Source organism: Fukomys damarensis, unplaced genomic scaffold (assembly GCF_012274545.1).
Source record: "Fukomys damarensis isolate Sample0158 unplaced genomic scaffold, DMR_v1.0_HiC HiC_scaffold_23, whole genome shotgun sequence".
Taxonomy (NCBI): domain Eukaryota; kingdom Metazoa; phylum Chordata; class Mammalia; order Rodentia; family Bathyergidae; genus Fukomys; species Fukomys damarensis.
The window spans coordinates 52,321,506-52,341,436 of record NW_022900935.1 but is presented as its reverse complement, the minus strand read 5'-3'; the positions used below and the strand labels follow the sequence as shown (position 1 = coordinate 52,341,436).

At 32.3% G+C, this 19,931-nt stretch overlaps 1 protein-coding gene across 7 annotated transcripts in view; it reads right to left on the bottom strand.

Annotated features, from left to right (window-relative positions):
• The window catches only part of Cep112 (centrosomal protein 112), a 521,506-nt gene that overhangs the window by 359,924 nt on the left and 141,651 nt on the right, over positions 1 to 19,931 (bottom strand). For all 7 annotated transcript variants that reach the window (XM_010616816.3, XM_010616812.3, XM_010616814.3 and 4 more), the window contains 5 exons: positions 15,521 to 15,675; positions 14,940 to 15,069; positions 14,248 to 14,340; positions 13,162 to 13,221; positions 4,507 to 4,586 (listed from right to left, as the gene is read on the bottom strand). In XM_010616816.3, the coding sequence (XP_010615118.1) occupies positions 4,507 to 4,586; positions 13,162 to 13,221; positions 14,248 to 14,340; positions 14,940 to 15,069; positions 15,521 to 15,675 (518 nt within the window). The remainder of the gene's footprint in view (positions 1 to 4,506; positions 4,587 to 13,161; positions 13,222 to 14,247; positions 14,341 to 14,939; positions 15,070 to 15,520; positions 15,676 to 19,931) is intronic.

Here is a 19,931-nt window from a genome sequence, read left to right as displayed (position 1 = left end):
AATAGAGAAGAATCATAAAAATTTAAATGTTGAGCAAAAAAATCTAGGCATTAAAAAAAGAGATAAAAGAAGTCACTATAGTGGCTACACTTGGAATGAAGTACAGACCAGTTAGGGGCCTAGCAGGAAACTGCTCACACGCAGTTTCTTGGTGTAGCATCTGGTTATATGAGTGTGTTCGGTTTGTGAATATTTAGGTGTATACTTTGTACTTCAATAGACAACTATGGTGCTGCATGATGAATACTCTCAATTCATAGGGCAAAAACTAGATGGTGACAGAAAAGGGACATCACAGAAAAGTCAGAGTCAGATACATGGTGATCCAGAAGATACATACAGTTAATGGTCAACAGGCCTTCAGAAAAGTTTAAGAGGAAAAACTGAGATTTCTAAAAGCTATAATCTAAGGGAAGGAAAATCCCAATCTTGGTCAAGGGACAGAGTATGTCCCCTTGCTATCATTCTTGCCACTTTCTGAAGCAGTTCTGGAAATTATCCTTCATACTGGTACTACCAAAACTATGGTGCTGCCCAGCACCATCCAATGGAAAAGCAGGCTTGTAAAAACATTAGTGTATCCTCATCCACAAGATTGGACACTATGCAACTTCTGGCTCTTCCACAATGTCAAAATGACCATGAAAGATAAACATATGAGTCTATTCAGGACACTGAGGTATCCCTGACAGTGCAAAGACAGGAAAAGAGGACTTCTAAATAGCATCCTTTAAATATATCATAGATGTAAAGGTTAAAAGCCAAGCCATTTATGTAGTAGAAGATATATGGAAGATTTTGGTTAAGTAAATGACAGTACAGCAAATACATAAAATATCAAATAAAATGAAGAATATCTTTATATGAAACTATCCTCAAGATGTACTGATAAATAAAAAATAAAAAGAAACAAATAAGGACAGAGTGCAAAGTATGAGGGGGGAAAGGTAATAACAGAGTTCTTAACGCTTGCATGAAAAAGGACAGAAAAGAAGCTGGTACACTGCTTCTTCCAATGAAAGAAATTGGGTTGTTAGAAACCTTCTATGAGGGGTGGCTTTTCCATGTATATTACTCTATTTTTTTTTTAATCTCAGATTTGGACAGGGAGAATCAAACCCAGGAATTCATACATATTAAATAGGCAAGTGCTCTACTACTGAGCTACATCTGAACCCATGAAATTTTCAAATATGTATATAATCAAATGTTTTACATTTTTATATTTTATAAATTAACCAAAAGTTAGCTAGACATAAATTTCAGTGTTATTGTGAAAGTATGAGAACTTTTAATGATTAAAAAGAGACTAATGAAATAGATTACATGAGATATCTCATTTTAACAAAATTGCATAATTAGTTTATTTTAACAACACCAAAAAGCCTCTGGTCAGAGATTACAGATCAGATTTGAATTTGGTTTCTCTCGTTTTTTAATATGAGAGGTTTATGGTGTATACACTCACTCTCACACTGAGACATATACATATGGATATACATAACAACCACAACCAAAACAATGTTTTTATTAAATAATAAAGCTTTGTTTCATCTAGGGTTATTTATAACCATACCATCTAAAAATATATTATAGTGTCATTACTACTATGTATTTTCAATACTACCTGAAAATAGAAACTTATCTTTGTTAGTGTCCAGACAAAAACGTTTATATTTGCTATTTGATAATGTCAAAAAGTTAAAATTGATCAGCATAAATAGGTTTTAAGCTCCTTTGTATTTTACTGAAGAGATGGTTGAAAAGGCTCTTTAAAAATTGTTTTCAAGGCTTCAATTAATACTTTAAAATAGATAATTTGCATAAGATCTTAAAACAATGCTTTATTTTATACTACCCAAATTTATAAATCAAATTTGGTATTACCACATTATTGAAAAAAAAGACTAAAGCAAACAGCATATACTATCTTTTACTGATACATTTTTATTTTTCTTGGTGCAGGGGACTCAAACTCAGGCCCTTGCCCATATGCATAGATTTCTAACTCCTCCAGAAGAGAAACAATATTTTTCAGTATTAGTCTTACAAAGAGTAACATTAAATTATTTTGTTATAAAAATTTTCTATTCATTAGTCTAAGTCTCCCATATACTTTAACAGTCCTTTTTTTTTCTCCCTTTTTTTTTCTAGTATCAGGAATTGAACTCAGGACCATGTGCTTGCCAGGCAGGTGTGGTGTCACTAAAGTACACCCCCAGCCCTCTCATATACTTTAATTACTTAGCTTTTAAAAATATAAAATGAACATGTACAATTCATACCCTTTGAAGGTATAGCTTCATATAACTTTAGTTACTTGATATTAAAATTATTTTCTACAATAAAAATGAAATAGAAAACAAAATGATTAGTACATATGTAAAAAAATTGAAAACAATAGTAAAACAGTAACATTAAACTAATTTCCAACAAATAATAAAAAGTAATTGGCTATCAGGAGTCAGCATTTAAGTGAAGCATGCTAACTACAATAAGATATGTCTCTTAAATATGGACAGGTTCTGACATATCAACTTGAGATCCAATCCAAAGACTGAGTTGGCAGTTTCAATTGTTTACAGAAACTCGCATAATCAACTACATAATTGTCTCACAGAACAATTCCCAATCTTTTTCAGTATTTGACACAACTATCATGTTATATAAGGACACCCAATTTTCCCACTAACAACTCAAGCACACTGTATATCATTTTAATTCACAATAATAGCCCTATATGCTGCAGAATTCTATGATGAATCCTATGACAGAATCAGAACTTGTGACCTGGGAAGTCATTAGAAGAGGTGGACAAAAGCACCACATGACAGGAGCACAGGTGAAGGAAAAGAAGTGTGGTGAATAACAGGACTCAAAGCAGAAAAGAAAGAGAGAGTAACGACTGGCAGCCAGCATCTCTGCAGACCACAGGATAAGTCCAGAAGCCCAAAAGAACTTCTCCTTTCCCCAGTCTTCCCTCATAACTCAGGGAAAGAACAATAGGTGTATTGTCAACCAGTCCTACTGATGATCCTCTTATATTTTTACAATCATGTGACTTATATTGCATTTATTATGTGTTCATATATATTATATATGAATATTCATACATATGCTCCTCTTTTCTGTGGTATTCTCAACTATATACTCAACTGCACAAAAAAAAATAAAACCTTATTAAATGAATGAAAGAAAGAATAAAGACACAAACAACACTGGTGCCACTGGCTTTGACGTTCAGACCTCACATAACTTTCTGTTACTTTCAGTTTAAATTATTCCTGTTATTCTGGGTGCTGTACTGTTAAGATCAGCCAGACACTTGGCTAAAATGATGACATCACCTACTTAGGGAAGGACAAGAATAAATCTACAGAGGAATTTTCATAATCTTCTAAAATAGTTTCTTTTAACTCCAAGTAAAATTTGGTATTTTGGCAAAGACCTATTAATCTCTAAAGGAGTGTTAGTTTTATCATCATTCAAGTTGTGGTATAAGATACAATATTTGAAATAATATTTGATGAATATTATTTTCTTTTGATTTTATCTAATTCATTCTTAATGATATAAAAAGCAGTGAGTCCTTGTGTAGATTTAAAAATTGGTATCTTGTTATCTCATAATACATAAATTATTTTAAGATTATTTAATATTTTAAGTTGATTTCAGCAACTAAACTAGTTATTTTACTAACAAAGTGAATGAGATAAAATGATTCTACAGTCTTGACAGCAAGAATCTGATGTGAAGTTTGATGCCGGATGTCCTGTTTGGGCTTTCTGTAAGTTATTCCTATTTGGACATTTGAGAAAGCAGAAAAACAGAATTAGTTGATTTTGTGGAATCTTCTTGTCTTAAATCACTCTCGTGGGTCAGGTGCCCTGTTGACCTTCCTCTAATTAAAGTTCTCATTGCTCTGAACTGTAACTGCCAAATTTCTTAAATAACTTTCCAGACTATACCATGTTCTGGGAAAGGATCATACCCTTGCCTGATACACATTGGAAACTCAATTCTGACTAAAGAAATGTTTTCCAACTTCAAGGTAAAATCTCACAAGTAAGAGATAACCAAGCTAGTAAGAGAATGGAGAAGACAAACTCTAATGTTTCAGCACAGATTTAAATATTACATAAGATAAAGCCCTTCCCAAACAATGCTTTTATACTAACCAATTTTCAAACATAACAACTGGAACATCTCATTACCCAAATTTCTTGATGAAATTAACAGAAGTATTTCTAAATTTCTTAAAACCTAAGTTTTGTTTTAAAAAAATATGCTTCCATTTAAGAGGACAAGGTCATCTGAAACCATTTCTATTTCCTTGCATTCCTATCGCCGAAAAACAGATCAACTGACTGTTCTTTTAAAAATCTGACTAGTAATAACATTGTGAGAGCCTCTTATAAAATATGATGCTTAGTTTTATTTACTTTTCTTCCAGTTTAACATGAGTATATTTTAAAATATATATACACATACAGTGATTTTACTCACTTCAAAGTTTCCTCAAGTTTATGAAATTTCTTTTGAGTATCTTCTTTTTCTTTATCAAGTTCAAACTGCACATCATGAACCTGCCAAGACAAGAGTATATGAAATGTACTGAAAGGAAGTAGAGTCTACTCAAAAAAGAAACCTAAATAAGAAAACTATAATCTCAAATCGACTTTTAGCATAAAATTAGATTGAGATATTCTAAGATAGAAATTTGGTCAACCATAATCACGTACCATAGAATTATTTCATTACTATACTTCAAATATCAAGTTCCCATTTAAAGCTAAAAATTACTTGAATCAACCTACATATGGTTTTCTAAAAATAAACATACATGTAAGAAACTCAAAAAGGCCCCAATTACTTATCATTTTTTAAAGTTATACTCTAGTCAAAGGAAAGGAATCTGACAAGATTCAATAGAATACTATAATGTGTCAGCACTGCCTACACATGTAAGGGTTATAACAGTTGAAATAATATAATAGTTGAAAGGTTGAAATAGTTTTCTCTTCCACTGCTAGGCATGATTTGTATATCCCTTTACTGACTTGAAGAGGGAACCTCCTTCCCATGATTCTCTCTGCTGAATATACCATTCTACATTTGAACAGGGCGGAAAAAGAGGAGAAAATCAGCAGCCATGGTTCCACATACATGCTAAGTGAGGATGCAGAGCCTCTCTGCCTGGGTAAGACGGCTTTTTACTTCGTGGATCAAGAATACTCATTACAGACCTGCTAGCAACCACAATGGGACAAAAGCAAAAGTGATAAACAATGGGATGAGACAGGAACGGCAGCAAAAACATGGCACTACTAACTATAACAAACAGAATTACTGCAGGTCAAAAAATAACAGAATTTATATCACTTTGGCTAGGACTATCTAATTCAAACCTTGCACTCTTTGGCTTTCCCCTTTTATAATTCTTTTGTGCCTTTGCCTTGGTGTTTTAGTAAATAAATTAATAATTGTGTCTAATCAACATGTTTGCCGAATATAATGGTTACACTCATCATTAGGGAATTGGGAATACACTCATCATTAGTGATTACATGTACATAACATACCATAACTTTTTTTTTCATATTCAAGGGCTTATTTACTTGACAAAAATACAAAATGAAATTATCATGAACTGAGTAAAAGTTCAGGATAGTGAAGTCTAAAGTTTGCATACTTTCAAAAAGCTGTCAGATACTACAAACATCACAAAATGGGAAGATAAAAATCATGATGTCTTGATTAATAAACCAAGGACTCCTCCAGGGAACTTTTTTTTGTTTCATTTTCTATTATCTAATCTTTAATTTGGCTGTTTATTTATATTTGGGTTTCTTTATAAGAAAAATCATGCAACATTTAAGCGTATGTGTCTGATTTATTTCACCCAACATTATGGTCTCAAAGTATATCCATTTTCCTATAAATAACTTGTTTATCCTTCCTTATGACAGAGTAGTACTCTAGTATATATAAATGCCATATTTTTCTTTATCCATTCATCTGATGGTGAGCATACAGGGCAATTCTAAGATTGAATTCTTGTGAACTGTGCTGCTATGAACTTAGGTATACATGCACTACTATAATATGTTGTCTTTAATTCTTTAGGAAGATACTTAGAAGGGGAATAGCTGGATCAAATGGAATTTACAGTTTGAGTTTTTGAAGGAATCTTCAAAGTTCTTACCTACTACAATGTTTTCAAGAGTTTTACCTATCTTATCTTCCAGAATGTTGTGTTTCTGTTTTAATTTTTAGATCTATGATCCATTTTTATTTTAGCTTAGTTCATGGTGAGAGATATGAGTCTAGGTTCAATATTCTGCATGTGAATAGCTAGTTTTCAAAGCACCATTTGTTTCCTCCAGGGTAAGTTTTTGCTCCCTTGTTAAATATCAGGTAGCTGAATGTGCCTGGAGTTGTTTCTGAATCTTCTATTCTGCTACCTAGATCCTAATGTCTGTTTTGTTTATTTTTTGCCCACATCATGCTGTTTTTTATCACAGTAGCTTTGGGATCTAACTTGAAGTCTAAGACTCTAATGCCTCCTGCCTTGCTCTTATTGCCTAGAATTGCTTGTTATTCTAGACCTCTTCTGGATCCATGTGAATTTTAGTATTGCTTTCTCTAGTTTTGTGAGGAATGCTAGTAGTATTTTGATTGGGATTGCATTAAATGTATATCAGTTTTGGAAGTATAGCCATTTTGACTATATTGATTCTGCCTATCCAAAAACAGGTGATATTATTCCATTTTTTAAAACCATCTTCCATCTCCTTTTTCAGAGTACTGTAGTTTTCATTATACAGCTCTTTAATGTCCTTGGTTAGGTTAATTACTAAGTATTTTACTTTTCTTGATGCTATTGTGAAAGGTATTGTTTCCCTAATTTTTTTCTTGGTAAGTTCATGATTAGTTTACAGGAGCACTATTCATTTGTGTACTGACTGTATGCAGTTATGCTGGATTTGGTTATTAATTCTAGGAGTCTTTTGGTGGAGTTTTTTGGGTCTTCTATGGAGGACTATGTCATCTGAAAATAATGATAATTTGACTTCTTCCTGTCCTCTGCATATCTCTTTTATTGTTTTTTCTTGTCTGGCTGCTCTGGCTAATGTTTCAAGAACTATATTGAACAGAAGTGGTGAATGAGGACATCCCTGTCTTGTACCTAATTATTGAGGGAATGCTTTCGGCTTCTCTGCATTTAATATGATGTTGATTTTTGTTTTGTCAAAAATGGCTTTTATCAGATTTAGATAAGGTTCTTCTGTACCTATTTTCTTCAGGTTTTTATTGAGAATTGATGTTGTGTTTTGTCAAAGGCCTTTTCTGAAACAATTGAAATAAATCTTGTGGGTTTCTCCTTGCTTGTTTATGTCTTACATATTTTAATGATAAATCAAAATACTTCATAAAGAATTTTTATTACTGGAAAGAGAAAGATCAGTCTGCTTTGCAAATCATTGTCATGCATCTATTTTATTTTTTACATGGGAAACAAGAAAACATTCAAAATTTTACTACATTCAAAACTTACAAGATTATCTTGATTCCTTTGGATCCCAAAGCAAGCATGTTAAATTGGAACATAAACATCACCAAAATAACAGAAATACCATTCAAATCCAAATATAAGCTTTTCGTTTTATTTTGTTTTCTCCAGTACCAGTGATCGAACGCAGGACCTTGCGCTTGCGATGCAGGAGGCAGCACCACTGAGCTAAATCCCCGGCCCTACAGTCTTTTTAATGCACAGAATAAAATTGAAATCCCAAAGTAAACTCAGAGATGACATAATGTAAAGACTCTGGAAACATATGTTTTTACATCAATAAAATCCTTTCTTGAAATAAAATATTGATTAATTTCTTTGGCTTAGACATCCAGTACTATGGTGATAAGAAGTGGCAGCAGTGGGCATCCTTGTCTTTTTCTCTGGACTTTACAGGAAAATCTTTGACCTTTTCTCTGGGAAGTCTGATGTTAGCTACAGGTTTGTTACATAAAGGCTTTATTATGTTGAGGTACATTCCTTCTACATTTAATCTTTTGAGAGTTTGTATCATGAAAGGATGTTAAATTTTGTCAAATACTTTTCCTGCACCTTGAAAGCATAATGTGCTTTTTATCCTTCATCCCATTAATGTGATATATTTGTTGTTTTTTCCCTAGTGAAGCAATTTTTGCACCCTACGGATAAATACCATTTGATCATGGTACCTGATCTTCTCTCTGATCAGGACACATAAGATCATTTTCTTTGTACAGCAATTCAAATGTTTTTCAATATTTTATTTATTTTTGTCTGATAAGGTCTGAAATTTTTCTTATATCTGTAATTATTATGTCAGCTTTTTCTAAGCCCTCTTCAAAAACATCAATTTGTTATGCCTTAGTGTCTATCATTATTCCCCAAATGTTTTATTCTTTGCCCTTTTATTTTAAAATCAAAGATAATTATATTTTCCTTCATATAACTGATTTAGCTTTTGTAACATCAGTTCTACACCACTCAGCTCCCCTGTGGATTTTAAATCTGCTAATGTGCTTTTAGCTTCCTTAAAGTTCTGTTACAACAGTCAGCTCCATTTTCACGTCACCCTCTTCATTCCTTATAACTGTTTCTCCTTCATAAACCTCATATCACCTTGTATTCAACAACGAGTTTCTTGGTATCTTCTTCTAGGGTTAGTTTTCCCTTTCTGTGAGTCTTCTGCATTGTGCTCTCATTCGCTTGTCCTACAATATTTTTTTGACAGAACCCATTTTGGCTTTTTTTTTTTTTGTACTTACTTATCCTTGAACAGTGTTCACCCTCAAGATTTGATGCTTGACAAAATACACAGGATGCATAATCTTGCTTCTACTGCATGTTTCTTAATGTTTTTTTTTCTCATAATCACAACTAAAATCCAGTTCTCAGATGGGTTTTAATTAGCCTATATTTTCTCCTGGCCAAGGCCTCCCCTGTGGTACACTGAAATGATATACTATATGGGAAACTAATGGGAACTGCTAACAGAAGTTGCTAGCATTCTACATACTAGGACGGCATCTCTAATGTACCCTGCCACCATGATTTCCCTCTATTTCCTTCTCAATATTTTTCTGAGACTCAAACACTGCATTAAAAATCATTGATATCTATCCCATTATTGTAAAAGAATTTTAAATATCCACTTTTGAGAAAAATCTATCTAAAATTACATGGTAGTTATGAGTGTAAGCCCTAGCATTGGACTCCTTGGACTTGTATCCTACTTTATCAGTTCCTGAACATTCTATGTCTTAGCTGCCTGCTCTGAAAAATGGAGATTATGACAGCAAGCATATCAAAGAACTGTGATTCATTAATAAACTGTTCCATTTAACAGTCTTAAAATAGTATTGGGAACATAAATAATACATGTAAAAAATTAAAAACTCTATATAGAAACATTTTATTAATAAGTCGAGGACAATGTCCTACAATATAGTAATACCCTTAACTGCCTGCCCTTTTAAGACCTTGCCACTTCTTGATGCCGGTCAGAGTGCTAAAACATGCACTTTGATCTAATTTACTGCTTCTAAAACTACTTAAGAGATTTCTAATGAAAGAATGGAACTATCTGGGTGGGAGGATGAGGGACCGTCCTCTGAGTGAAGCATGCATATATTGATGCACACAGTTTTCAACTGGGAAGTTTCTTAAAGCTAGAAGCTGTTTCTCACTTATTTTTATATCTCTAGCACCCAGCACACCTGGCCCACACTGTAATAGTCTATAAATGCTGTTCTCAGTTTGGCTTTTCCTAATAGAATATATTTGTATTGTATGCTTCAGGATCTTTTTGGATTATGCATTTAGTTTTTACCTTTTAGTTGCAGGTGATGGATAAACACTAAGTGAGAAATTAGTGTACAATGATCTCAATAAAAAAAAGACTATAAATATTCTTATTGGATTAAAATTATTTATTTTTACACAAAAGAAAATTAAAGAACAAATAACATGAAAGAGCTGTTGCCCAACTCCTTTTTTGTTTTTATTTGTTTCTCTGAGATGGGAGCTTATGCTGTCCAATGACAGTAGGAAAAGTGCGTAACGTGTTAATACTTCTATTTTTTCCCCCAATGTATACTGTTAACACCAAAAAAAGTAGTAAGTTTAAAGTGCTAATAATAAAAATTCAAACCCAATAGTTAGGGCTGCATAATATATTCTCACTCATGGAAATTTGCTACAAATAATTCATCTAGGTAGCTGTGAGCACATTTATTGAACATTTTCTAAAAATGTTTTACTTTGTTGCATCCTAAGAATTTAAATAATCTAGAAAAAAATACCTATACAAATGAGAAAGGTATTGTGCTGCATATCAGGTAACAGACATACTATGGCAGATATCATGGCATAGTAAAGAGCATAGAACAGGTGCTGGCACAAAAACAGCCAGCTGAATAACCTTACCATGTCTCTTCACTGCTCTAATCCTCGCTTCTCAAAATAAAAACTATGGGACATTGGGTTACATGAGTTATCTAAATCTTTTTGCTGCATAATTTCCTTTTTAAAACCTCTTAAAGCAAATCATGGCAGTAGTAGTCGAAAAATACTATTCAATATAGTATATGTAAAACTGGGAAAATTTTAAATTATCTTAGCACAATTAAAAGAATTATATAAGAACACTAACCATTGGAATAACTGTATTTTAGCGGTTTTAAATTCCATCATAATTCGTATGTTTTTGTTAGTTACATCAGAATGATTTTAAATAGATAATTCTGGCACATTTAAGAATATGCATGCTTAACATCTGTTTTATTAACTTTTTTAGGTAAACAGCACCATCCTTTACTCTCTAGTACATGTTTGCAAAACAAGCAATAGGTTATTTGTGGGAGGCAGGTGTTTCCTTGCTAGTAAAATCATTTAGTCTAACTATTTCCTGATTTAACAGATTGGGACACTTCATCAAACAATGACATTTAGTTTTACTGCCTATTATTTGTTTGATGTTCAAAGATCTTAAGAGCAGGCAACAGCCACCAGAGATCAATAAAGATCACTAGATAATATGTGTGTGCTTAAATCAGGGACAGCATCTGATGCTTTTTCTTTTACCTCAAAGACAAGTTGGAATGGCATGCTCCCATCCTGCTGCTTTCACACGGGCATGAGGAAATAATGTCATTCAGATGGTATTTCCTCACCCCTGAACAGATATTCAGAACTAAGGTTTATACCAAAAGTTATTGAACATGCACACCTGTAACACTGCCTCACAAACAAAAGCCTTATATGTCCCATTTAGCTATTCAGTTACACAGACCTGGGCTATGTGAGATTTATGTTAGCTCTTTGAGCATTCAAAAGGGATATTCCCTGAGGGGGGTACAAAACAGCAAATCTTCAAGGCTTGAGGTCACATCAATTTAATAAAGAAAGAACAGATGTCAATTTTAAAAAGGAGATTATGGAATTAATTGTAAAACAGAAAGTGACATGCTGAGCAACATTTTCTTCCAAAATAAATAATGTTAAGAACATATGTAACATGAGCAAATATGATTATTTTTCTTTAAAAGATTGCTATTATTTTAAAACAAGTCTTATTTACAATGAAAACAATTAACATGCTTTACCTATGATATTAAAAAAAAGTAGGGCAATTGATAGCTTATAGCAAGAGAATAGCTGCAGTTATGATGCCCAATAAAGAGGACTTAGGTCTGTACCTGAGGCAAACTAGAACAGGAATGGTTAGAAGGCTCTGGATAAAGATGAACTGAGGTCTTATCTCCCCTTCCTTGTGTATATTTATCAAGGAGAGGGACTGACAGAAGAAACCATAGTTTACTAACTGGCTGAAGATCCAAGAAAACATAATGGTAAGAGAAAGACTGTTTCTAGGTTTATCTCTGTATCTAACAGTGATCAACTGGGCTTAAAGAAGTTTAGGAGAGAAACATATTCTTCCACAATCAGCCAGTGCATGCCTTTCTCCATGACACCAGCTCATCTGTTTATTAGGTACTGAGACACCACCTCCCAGAAAGAGGCTGACCAGGGTGTAACAGAGCAGGAGGTGGCAGAAAGATACTCTGCAATGGAAGGGGTGCCAGAGATCTGCCCAAAGAATGAATAGTGAACCCAGATGATCCACGTACCTTATACAGTGCAAGGAAGGAAATACATGTTCTTCTTTTGGTAAGTAAAACATTTATAAAGCTGTATAGCTCAGCAGTAGAAATGGAAAAAATTTATTTCAATAAAGGCAGTAATTTCTCCTTCATATTTAGATATTTTTAAAATATTAAATCATTTAAGACCTTGCTGTAGTAAAACTACAGTAAGAATACAATTCATCAAACATTTAAAGAGCACATATGCATATCAATATATGTCCATGGAGGTACTTTGCTAAATGACAGAAACATTTTTCATGCTATCCAGTGTTCTTGAAGGGTACACTGTATACCCAATTCATCCTAAAAATCACTATAAACCTAATATGATATCTTTCCCAATTGAACATTTAATGGATATTTTCTAACTGTATGAATGGATAAGATATATTACAAAATGTTGTAGGAATTTTGTGATATAAATCATGTTTAACTTTAATTTGTATGAGGCTAGAATGTTTATTCCATTCCAAAAAAATCCATAGAACATACTATTCTAAATGATAAGAAACAATTATCAATTTTTAAGTAGTAGCCAATTCTTTCATTGTCTCATTTTCTTCAGTGAAATATTCAAAGTTCTCATTACACATATAATACAACAGAAAAAATATAAGTTCCAGTGTTTCATTTTTTTAAGCTTTAATTGAGTTTATTGGTACATGTTTCATTTTTTAAACTAGTAGAAAGAAAATATAATTTCAATGCATTTATTATGAGAGGATATGGTACTACTCTTCACTCTTTAAATAAAATACCTGAGTAGTATTTTGATATAATTAACAACTGAATTGATGAGGCTATTTTAAACATGACAAAGTAGAAAAACTTGATTATTGGTTAACTAAAATTAACTTAAAATAAATTATTCTTTAAGGGTTAAAATCTATGGCTTTATCAATGGTAGTCTCCATTAATTGCACTTGCTACTTTAAATGTTTTATAGCTTCCCACAAAATGTATTACCTTTTTCTCATAGGTACACGTTAAGTGATTTTTCTCCATTTGAAACTTATTTTCTTGATCCTGCAAATGATAAATGATTATTTTTAATATATTTTAAATAGCTGCTAGAATCAATAAAATTAGTAACACAGTGAAATGAATGAATTTACCCAATGTCAAAGTTTACTTCAGAGTTTTTAATTAACTTGCTAATTAACATAAATCAAGAAAAAGAGGGCCGGGGATTTAGCTCAGCGGTTCGGTGGCCTGCCTTGCAAGTGCAAGGACCTGAGTTCAATCCCTGGTACCAAAAAAAAAAAAAGAAAAGAAAAAGAAAGATGAGTTTAAGCCATTGTTCCAAACTGTTCGGTGGCCTGCCTTGCAAGTGCAAGGACCTGAGTTCAATCCCTGGTACCAAAAAAAAAAAAGAAAAGAAAAAGAAAGATGAGTTTAAGCCATTGTTCCAAACAAAAACACAAAACCTACCTTTAACTACTGTTTTCAGTTAAGACACCTTACTTGCCCAATTTTCTAAATCACAATAGAAACCTAAACAGCTTTGCATTACAATGAATAAAACCTTAGCTGTCTAAGTTAGTGTTCTCAAAAGTACCTATTTTACTATGTAAGAGAACCTTTCTGACCCTTAGGATTAGGAGATTAAGAATGACCAATAGGTCAATATGGAAATGATAAATCTGAAGTTGTAATAATAGTCCTTAGTACTTTTTGACCATAAGAGAAAAGAAAATATCAAGAAAAGATTGGGGAGAGGGAGGAGAGATTATGAAGATTGGCTGATAATTCAAAAGGAAGAAATTTTTCTAAAATGATATATTTTGATAAGTTTTATATTTTAAACTAATCTTTAAAGAGAGATCATTCAAGTTAAAATTATTATTCTTTATTCACTACATGTTAGCATCAACATTTGTCAGTTAAAGTAAGTAAAATAAATTGAAAATGACGGTAAAAGAATGAGAAATGGCTACCTTGAGAATGGTTACTTCTGAGGGTTTTTGTTTTTTTTGTTTTTTTTTAACTGAGTCACTTATAAATCAAGAAAAGGAAAGGTGAGTTTAGGCCACCTAAAAATACAAGGCCTACCTTTAATAGCTGCTTTCTTTGAAGTTCTGATTCCTTTAACTGCTGTTTTAATTGACAGATGTTCTGTTCTAATTCTTCAATCATACCAGATGCCTGGGAAGATTTTAAGAAGAATAAAAAGTAGAATATTGATTTTAGTACCCTACAACTTCTGCTTGAAAAATATATACCTTTTTTCCCTTGAAAGTTCAATTAAAATTAAAATTATCTATAATCTCAATGAAAAATGTTTTAAAAGACAATATAAAATTAATCTTCCAAAGTTAAAAAAGTCAAATCTGCATAGTATTTTATGTTATGAAAACACAATACTGATATAAAATAATACAAGAAACTTAAAATGTCAACTCTGAAACTACAACAGATCCAAGATTTCAAAATAATAACATATAGTAACTATAAAATGTATTATTAAAATAAAATTCTCAGAATTCAGTTTCTTCCTTCAAAAACTCTGGTACTACTGAAAATGATTAACTTGTAGAATTTGGTTTATTAAGTATTTAGGTTGTGCTACTACATATCTAATATTTAAATACCAAAAAAATTCTTGAAGTTTCAGTTATTCAAAAAATAAAACAAAAGGAGACTAATTTCAAATGCCAAGTAGTTAGATCCTACACAGCTCTCTATAGCTATAGACCAAATAAATACTAACTTTGTTTGGATATATCTGCCATCATATATAATACCTTAGAAGTTGAAAGAGCATTTTCTTGTTTCAGAATGTTTACATCAGCATCATATTTGGTTTGTAATAGTTTCATCTTTTGCTCATAATTATTCATAAGATGATCTTTCTCTTTATGCAGTATGTTTTGCCTAAAAGCAATAATATTAAAAACTCACATTATTTTAGAACCAATCCCTAAAATAGAATTTTTAATTAAATAATTGCAAATATACTATCTTTCTATATATTAAATAAGTATCCACATTTTATTAACTGTTAATGTCAAACATATGCCTTCCATATCTAAAGTGGACTTTAAAAAATGAACAAGCAGTGCAGTTTTTCTAATTCCTAACACTAAATGCACTAGGTATGATTCAATTTTGTAGATAACTTAGAGTTAATATCACCACACAGTAGCTACACCACACACACACACACACACACACACACATATCTGCTTTCAGGCAGTATTGCTTTCATTTAAATGCACTAGGTATGATTCAATTTTGTAGATAACTTAGAGTTAATATCACCACACAGTAGCTACACCACACACACACACACACACACACACACATATCTGCTTTCAGGCAGTACCTTGCTTTCATTTCTTGTAATTCATTACATGTTATCTGGTAACATCTTTCAAGCTCTGATTTTTCTTGAATTAATTTCTGCTTCTGTAAATTACTGTTCTCTGCTTCTCCAGTAAGCTGGTGGACACGGGCCTCCAGTTCTTTGACCATTTGGTTCTAAAAAATAGGTCTTGGTTAGGAAAGCCTCTAATTGCCTTATAACACTTTTATATCAAGAAGCTTGAGAAAAGTATATTGTTTATTAGAATGAAAATAAATGAATCATAAAACACAGCAGAAAAAATTAAATCAATCTCTAAATTAACCAAATCTTTTTAAAAAGATGCTTCCTACCATAAAATTAAGAATACCATGGTTAGATGCTTTTAACCATTCATTCATTTAATGAATATTTACTAAGTCTGGCAATATTCCAGGACGTAGGGACAGGGTGATACATTAAGTTAAAATCCTTATCTTCAGGAAGGTTACATTCTCTTTATTAATTCAGATTTCTTACGTGAGTACTGAAAGCAATGTAATAATATTTTTAAATTAAATTTGTAACCTTCCATTTTAACACACAGATTATCACAAACCAATATACTTTATTACATAAGTACATAGAAATATTTTATCATGATTGCAGTACTAGTGTACCAATTTTCATTCACTTCATTTTTAAATGTCTTTTCCACTAAAAACATTTCTCTATTTTTTCCACACTATTCATCTCTAGGACTAATTGTTCATCTATTAATTGATATTTAAATTATTTTGAGATTTTCATTTTGGTAGAACTGCAAATTAAAGCCTGAAAAAGTCTTTATAAGCTTTACTTTGCTTAAAATTAGGGGAAGGAAGCATTAACTGAAGGGACAATTTATTTTCATTTTAACAAGTGAAATTCTGACAAGTAATTCAGAAAGGTTAACATGATGTTCTTTATATACTATTTCCAAGATAAACATTTAAAATAAAATTTCAATATTAAATATTAGAACCTCATTTCTTCTTTTCAATCTTTTTTTCATTAATATAACTGTTAGGTATGTGAGTTAAATTTCAGTGCAACAGCTTCCAAATCTGTAACATGTAAATTATTATATCTATATTAAAAGCACTGTATATAAACTTTTTTAAATGGATAAAATTCCTTGGTCCAGAGTCTGACACATATCAAATGTTCATATTCCTTCTTTGTGTATCCTGTTCACTTTGCCTTTCTTGAAAAAGCCTCTTGTTTTAGGAGTTCCTTTCAGAGGTTAGTGTCAATTTTCTACTACATATTCTAAGCATCCTTTGTTTCCTACATACTAATTGGCTGTAAGAAACAAAGGAAATAATTCATTTTTTGCTTTTCAATTTAAATAGTGAACATGACTTCTATCCCTTCTTGAGAAATTACCAAAAAGAGACAAGATGTACAAGAGACAGAAATGCATACTTCATCTTAATAAATCATAGGAGAGGAAATTCTATTCCTAGCTACGAAGAAATAGTTTATAACAGGTCATGCTCCCATTAAAAACAATTGAAAAACTCAGAAAGATACAAACAAAAGTTTGATAGGAAGGAACTACAGGGCATTCAAGGCAGCCTAAAGGTAAGGAGACTCAAGGACTTGATTTTGGAGGATGAGGACCAGGCAATCAGTGCAGCAGATGGCCAAGGCAACCAGGACTTAAGCAGCCAAGATCCCAGAGAAAAGGAATGCAATGAGAATTGAGAGGTTGTGTATTTCGTAAGAAGTAGAGACACAGTACAAGAAATCCAAAGTAGGGGTAAAAAAATCCTATTTTAAAAGATTTTTTAAAAATGTAAATAAGGACTAAAAGCTATAATAGATAAAATGAAATAGGAAGAAAAAGGGCAAACGGGAAGGGGAAATGGAAGGGGTAGGGGGAAGGAAAGAAGGGAATGAAACTAATATGAGAAAATGAAAAAATGGGAACAAAGTCTTTGGACACAGGGAGGGGTGGAGGGGCTGACAGGAGGGCGGGAGAATGGGGATAAAATAAGAACCAAGATGGATTATGTAAAGGTGCAAATTTCCAATGATGAATGCCATTGTATTGTATACCTTAAATATACCAACAAAGTCAATTTTTAAAATCTATTTTTTATTATTTCTCTTAATGGAAAATACATGATTATTAGAAGAAAGTAACCTAATTGATAAAAATAACAAGGTACAAAGGGAATGAGTTGATACAAAGAAATAAATCTACAGATTTTTACCAAAGAAAAAAAGGGTTATCAGCCAGAAAAAAGAGACTATTCTCTTTCTATAAAATGAATAATTGAATACAGCAAAGATGTGAGAAGATGCTCAGATAAAAGTGGAAATTATTTTTATAAGAGGAAAATATATTCAACAACTCAGAATAAAGTGAAAGACATGGAAAAATGTGACCTAAATTGTCTATATGCCATTGAGCAGAGTGTTAGCAATAAAATGAAGCTGAAATTTTAACTCAGTTGTTTGCTTGAGCAAAACATTATGAGATCTACAAGGAAATTTTTTGTACCTAAAAAAGGTAACCCAATGGAATATTCCTATTCATAAAAATAATTATCAGAAGAGGTTCCTTTTCATTTTCCTACTGGATACTATGGTTTGGACTACTGTTCACTCTTCTGAAGATGTGTATGTTCCATAAGTATTGACAAAGCTGACAATTAGTTACTTTTGGTGACAGCGATACTTTTCCCTCCTGTTGGCAAATCTTTAGGTTCCAACAGAAAAACAGATGTTAATGGGGACATGGAGGAACTGGAATCCTTGTGCACAACCTTGAGTGTTGGTGAAAATGTAAAATGATGTAACCACTATGGAAAAATAGTATACAACTTCCTCAAATTTTAAAAAATAGAATTGCCAAATCATTCACCAGTCTTGTGTTTTGGGTATTTATAAAAAACTGAAATTGGGGTTTCAAAAAGTATTTGCACTCTCATGTTCCTTGCATAACATGAAAGGTAGAAATAGTTTAAATTTTTATGGATGGAAAAATGGCTAAGGAAAATGTGATATGTGTGTGTATACACAATGCAATATTATTTTATATAAAAGAAAAAATCTTTCATAAGCTACAACTTGGATGAAGCTTGAGGATATTTCATTAAATAGAATAAGTCACATAAGGACAAATATTACATGATTCCACTTCCATGAAGTGTCTATGGTAGTCAAATCCATAGAAACAAATAGCAGAATGCTGGCTGCTAGGCACTGGGAGAGTAAATGGAGTTGCTGTACAATGGAGACACTGTCAGTCATGGAAAATGGAAAATTTCTAGAAATTGCTATACCACACTGTGCATGTAGGTAACCATACAGTATTATTAAGAGGGGAAATAACATGTTCTATGATTTTTACCACACTAAAAAGAAAAATAATGGATATAAAGTACCACATTAAATGCAAATTTTATATATATACACACACACACACACACACACACACACACACACACACACACACATATACACATATATGTATCTTCCCCCAGTTGAATATCCAAGGCTTCACGGACCAGTCACACATTTTGGTTTTGAAAATAACAGTAACAGTCACAATTGAGTGTTCACTATAGGTCAGACATTGTGCTTTTTTTTTACAAACTTTAGGTCATTTACTCTGTCCCCAAAACTATGAGTTAGTTATTATTAATATCATTTTAAATAGGAGAAAACTGACACACAGCAAACTGATTAACTTGCCCATACCTGTTCTTCTGGTAAAATAACTAGGAAGAGAACAGAATTTGATCCAAGATCTCCCTTACCTCAAACCCAGTTCACTGTATAATACAGTGGCACCTCAGTTCACGAACTCAATTCTCTCCACAACTCTGGTTGCAAACTGAACTGGATGAGAACCACCTCAAATTTCCTCACAAGATCAATACTGAACCTAACCACTGAATTTGATTCAATATTCATCCAACTCAGTTTACAAACAGAATTGTAGAAAGAATCAAGTTCATGAACTGAGGTACCACTGGTACTGTCTCTACTGCTATGACACTCTGCCCCTAAGATTAACAAAAAATGAACTAGCAGAAATTCACTGAGAAGACATCATTTTGTCACATAAGGGACAAAAAGAAAGTTAAAATACTAGAACACTTGAGATCTATTTATTAGTCCCCCAAATTATCACACTGCTTTCATTAAATATTTGCAAGACAATTTTTTCACTTCCATAACCTGAAGGCTATTGTGTTTTACAGCTTGAATCACTTATGATAACAAAGGACAGGCTACTGAAATTCAATTCATGTCTTAGCCCCTCTTTTAGCAGTATTTGTTGCAAGTGAAATGAGGCTGAGAAACATGATGTATAATATGCTAAGAGAACAGAACTAACAGTCTGCTACCACAAAATGTCCCTAAATATCCCATTGAAATAAAGATTGCTTATTTC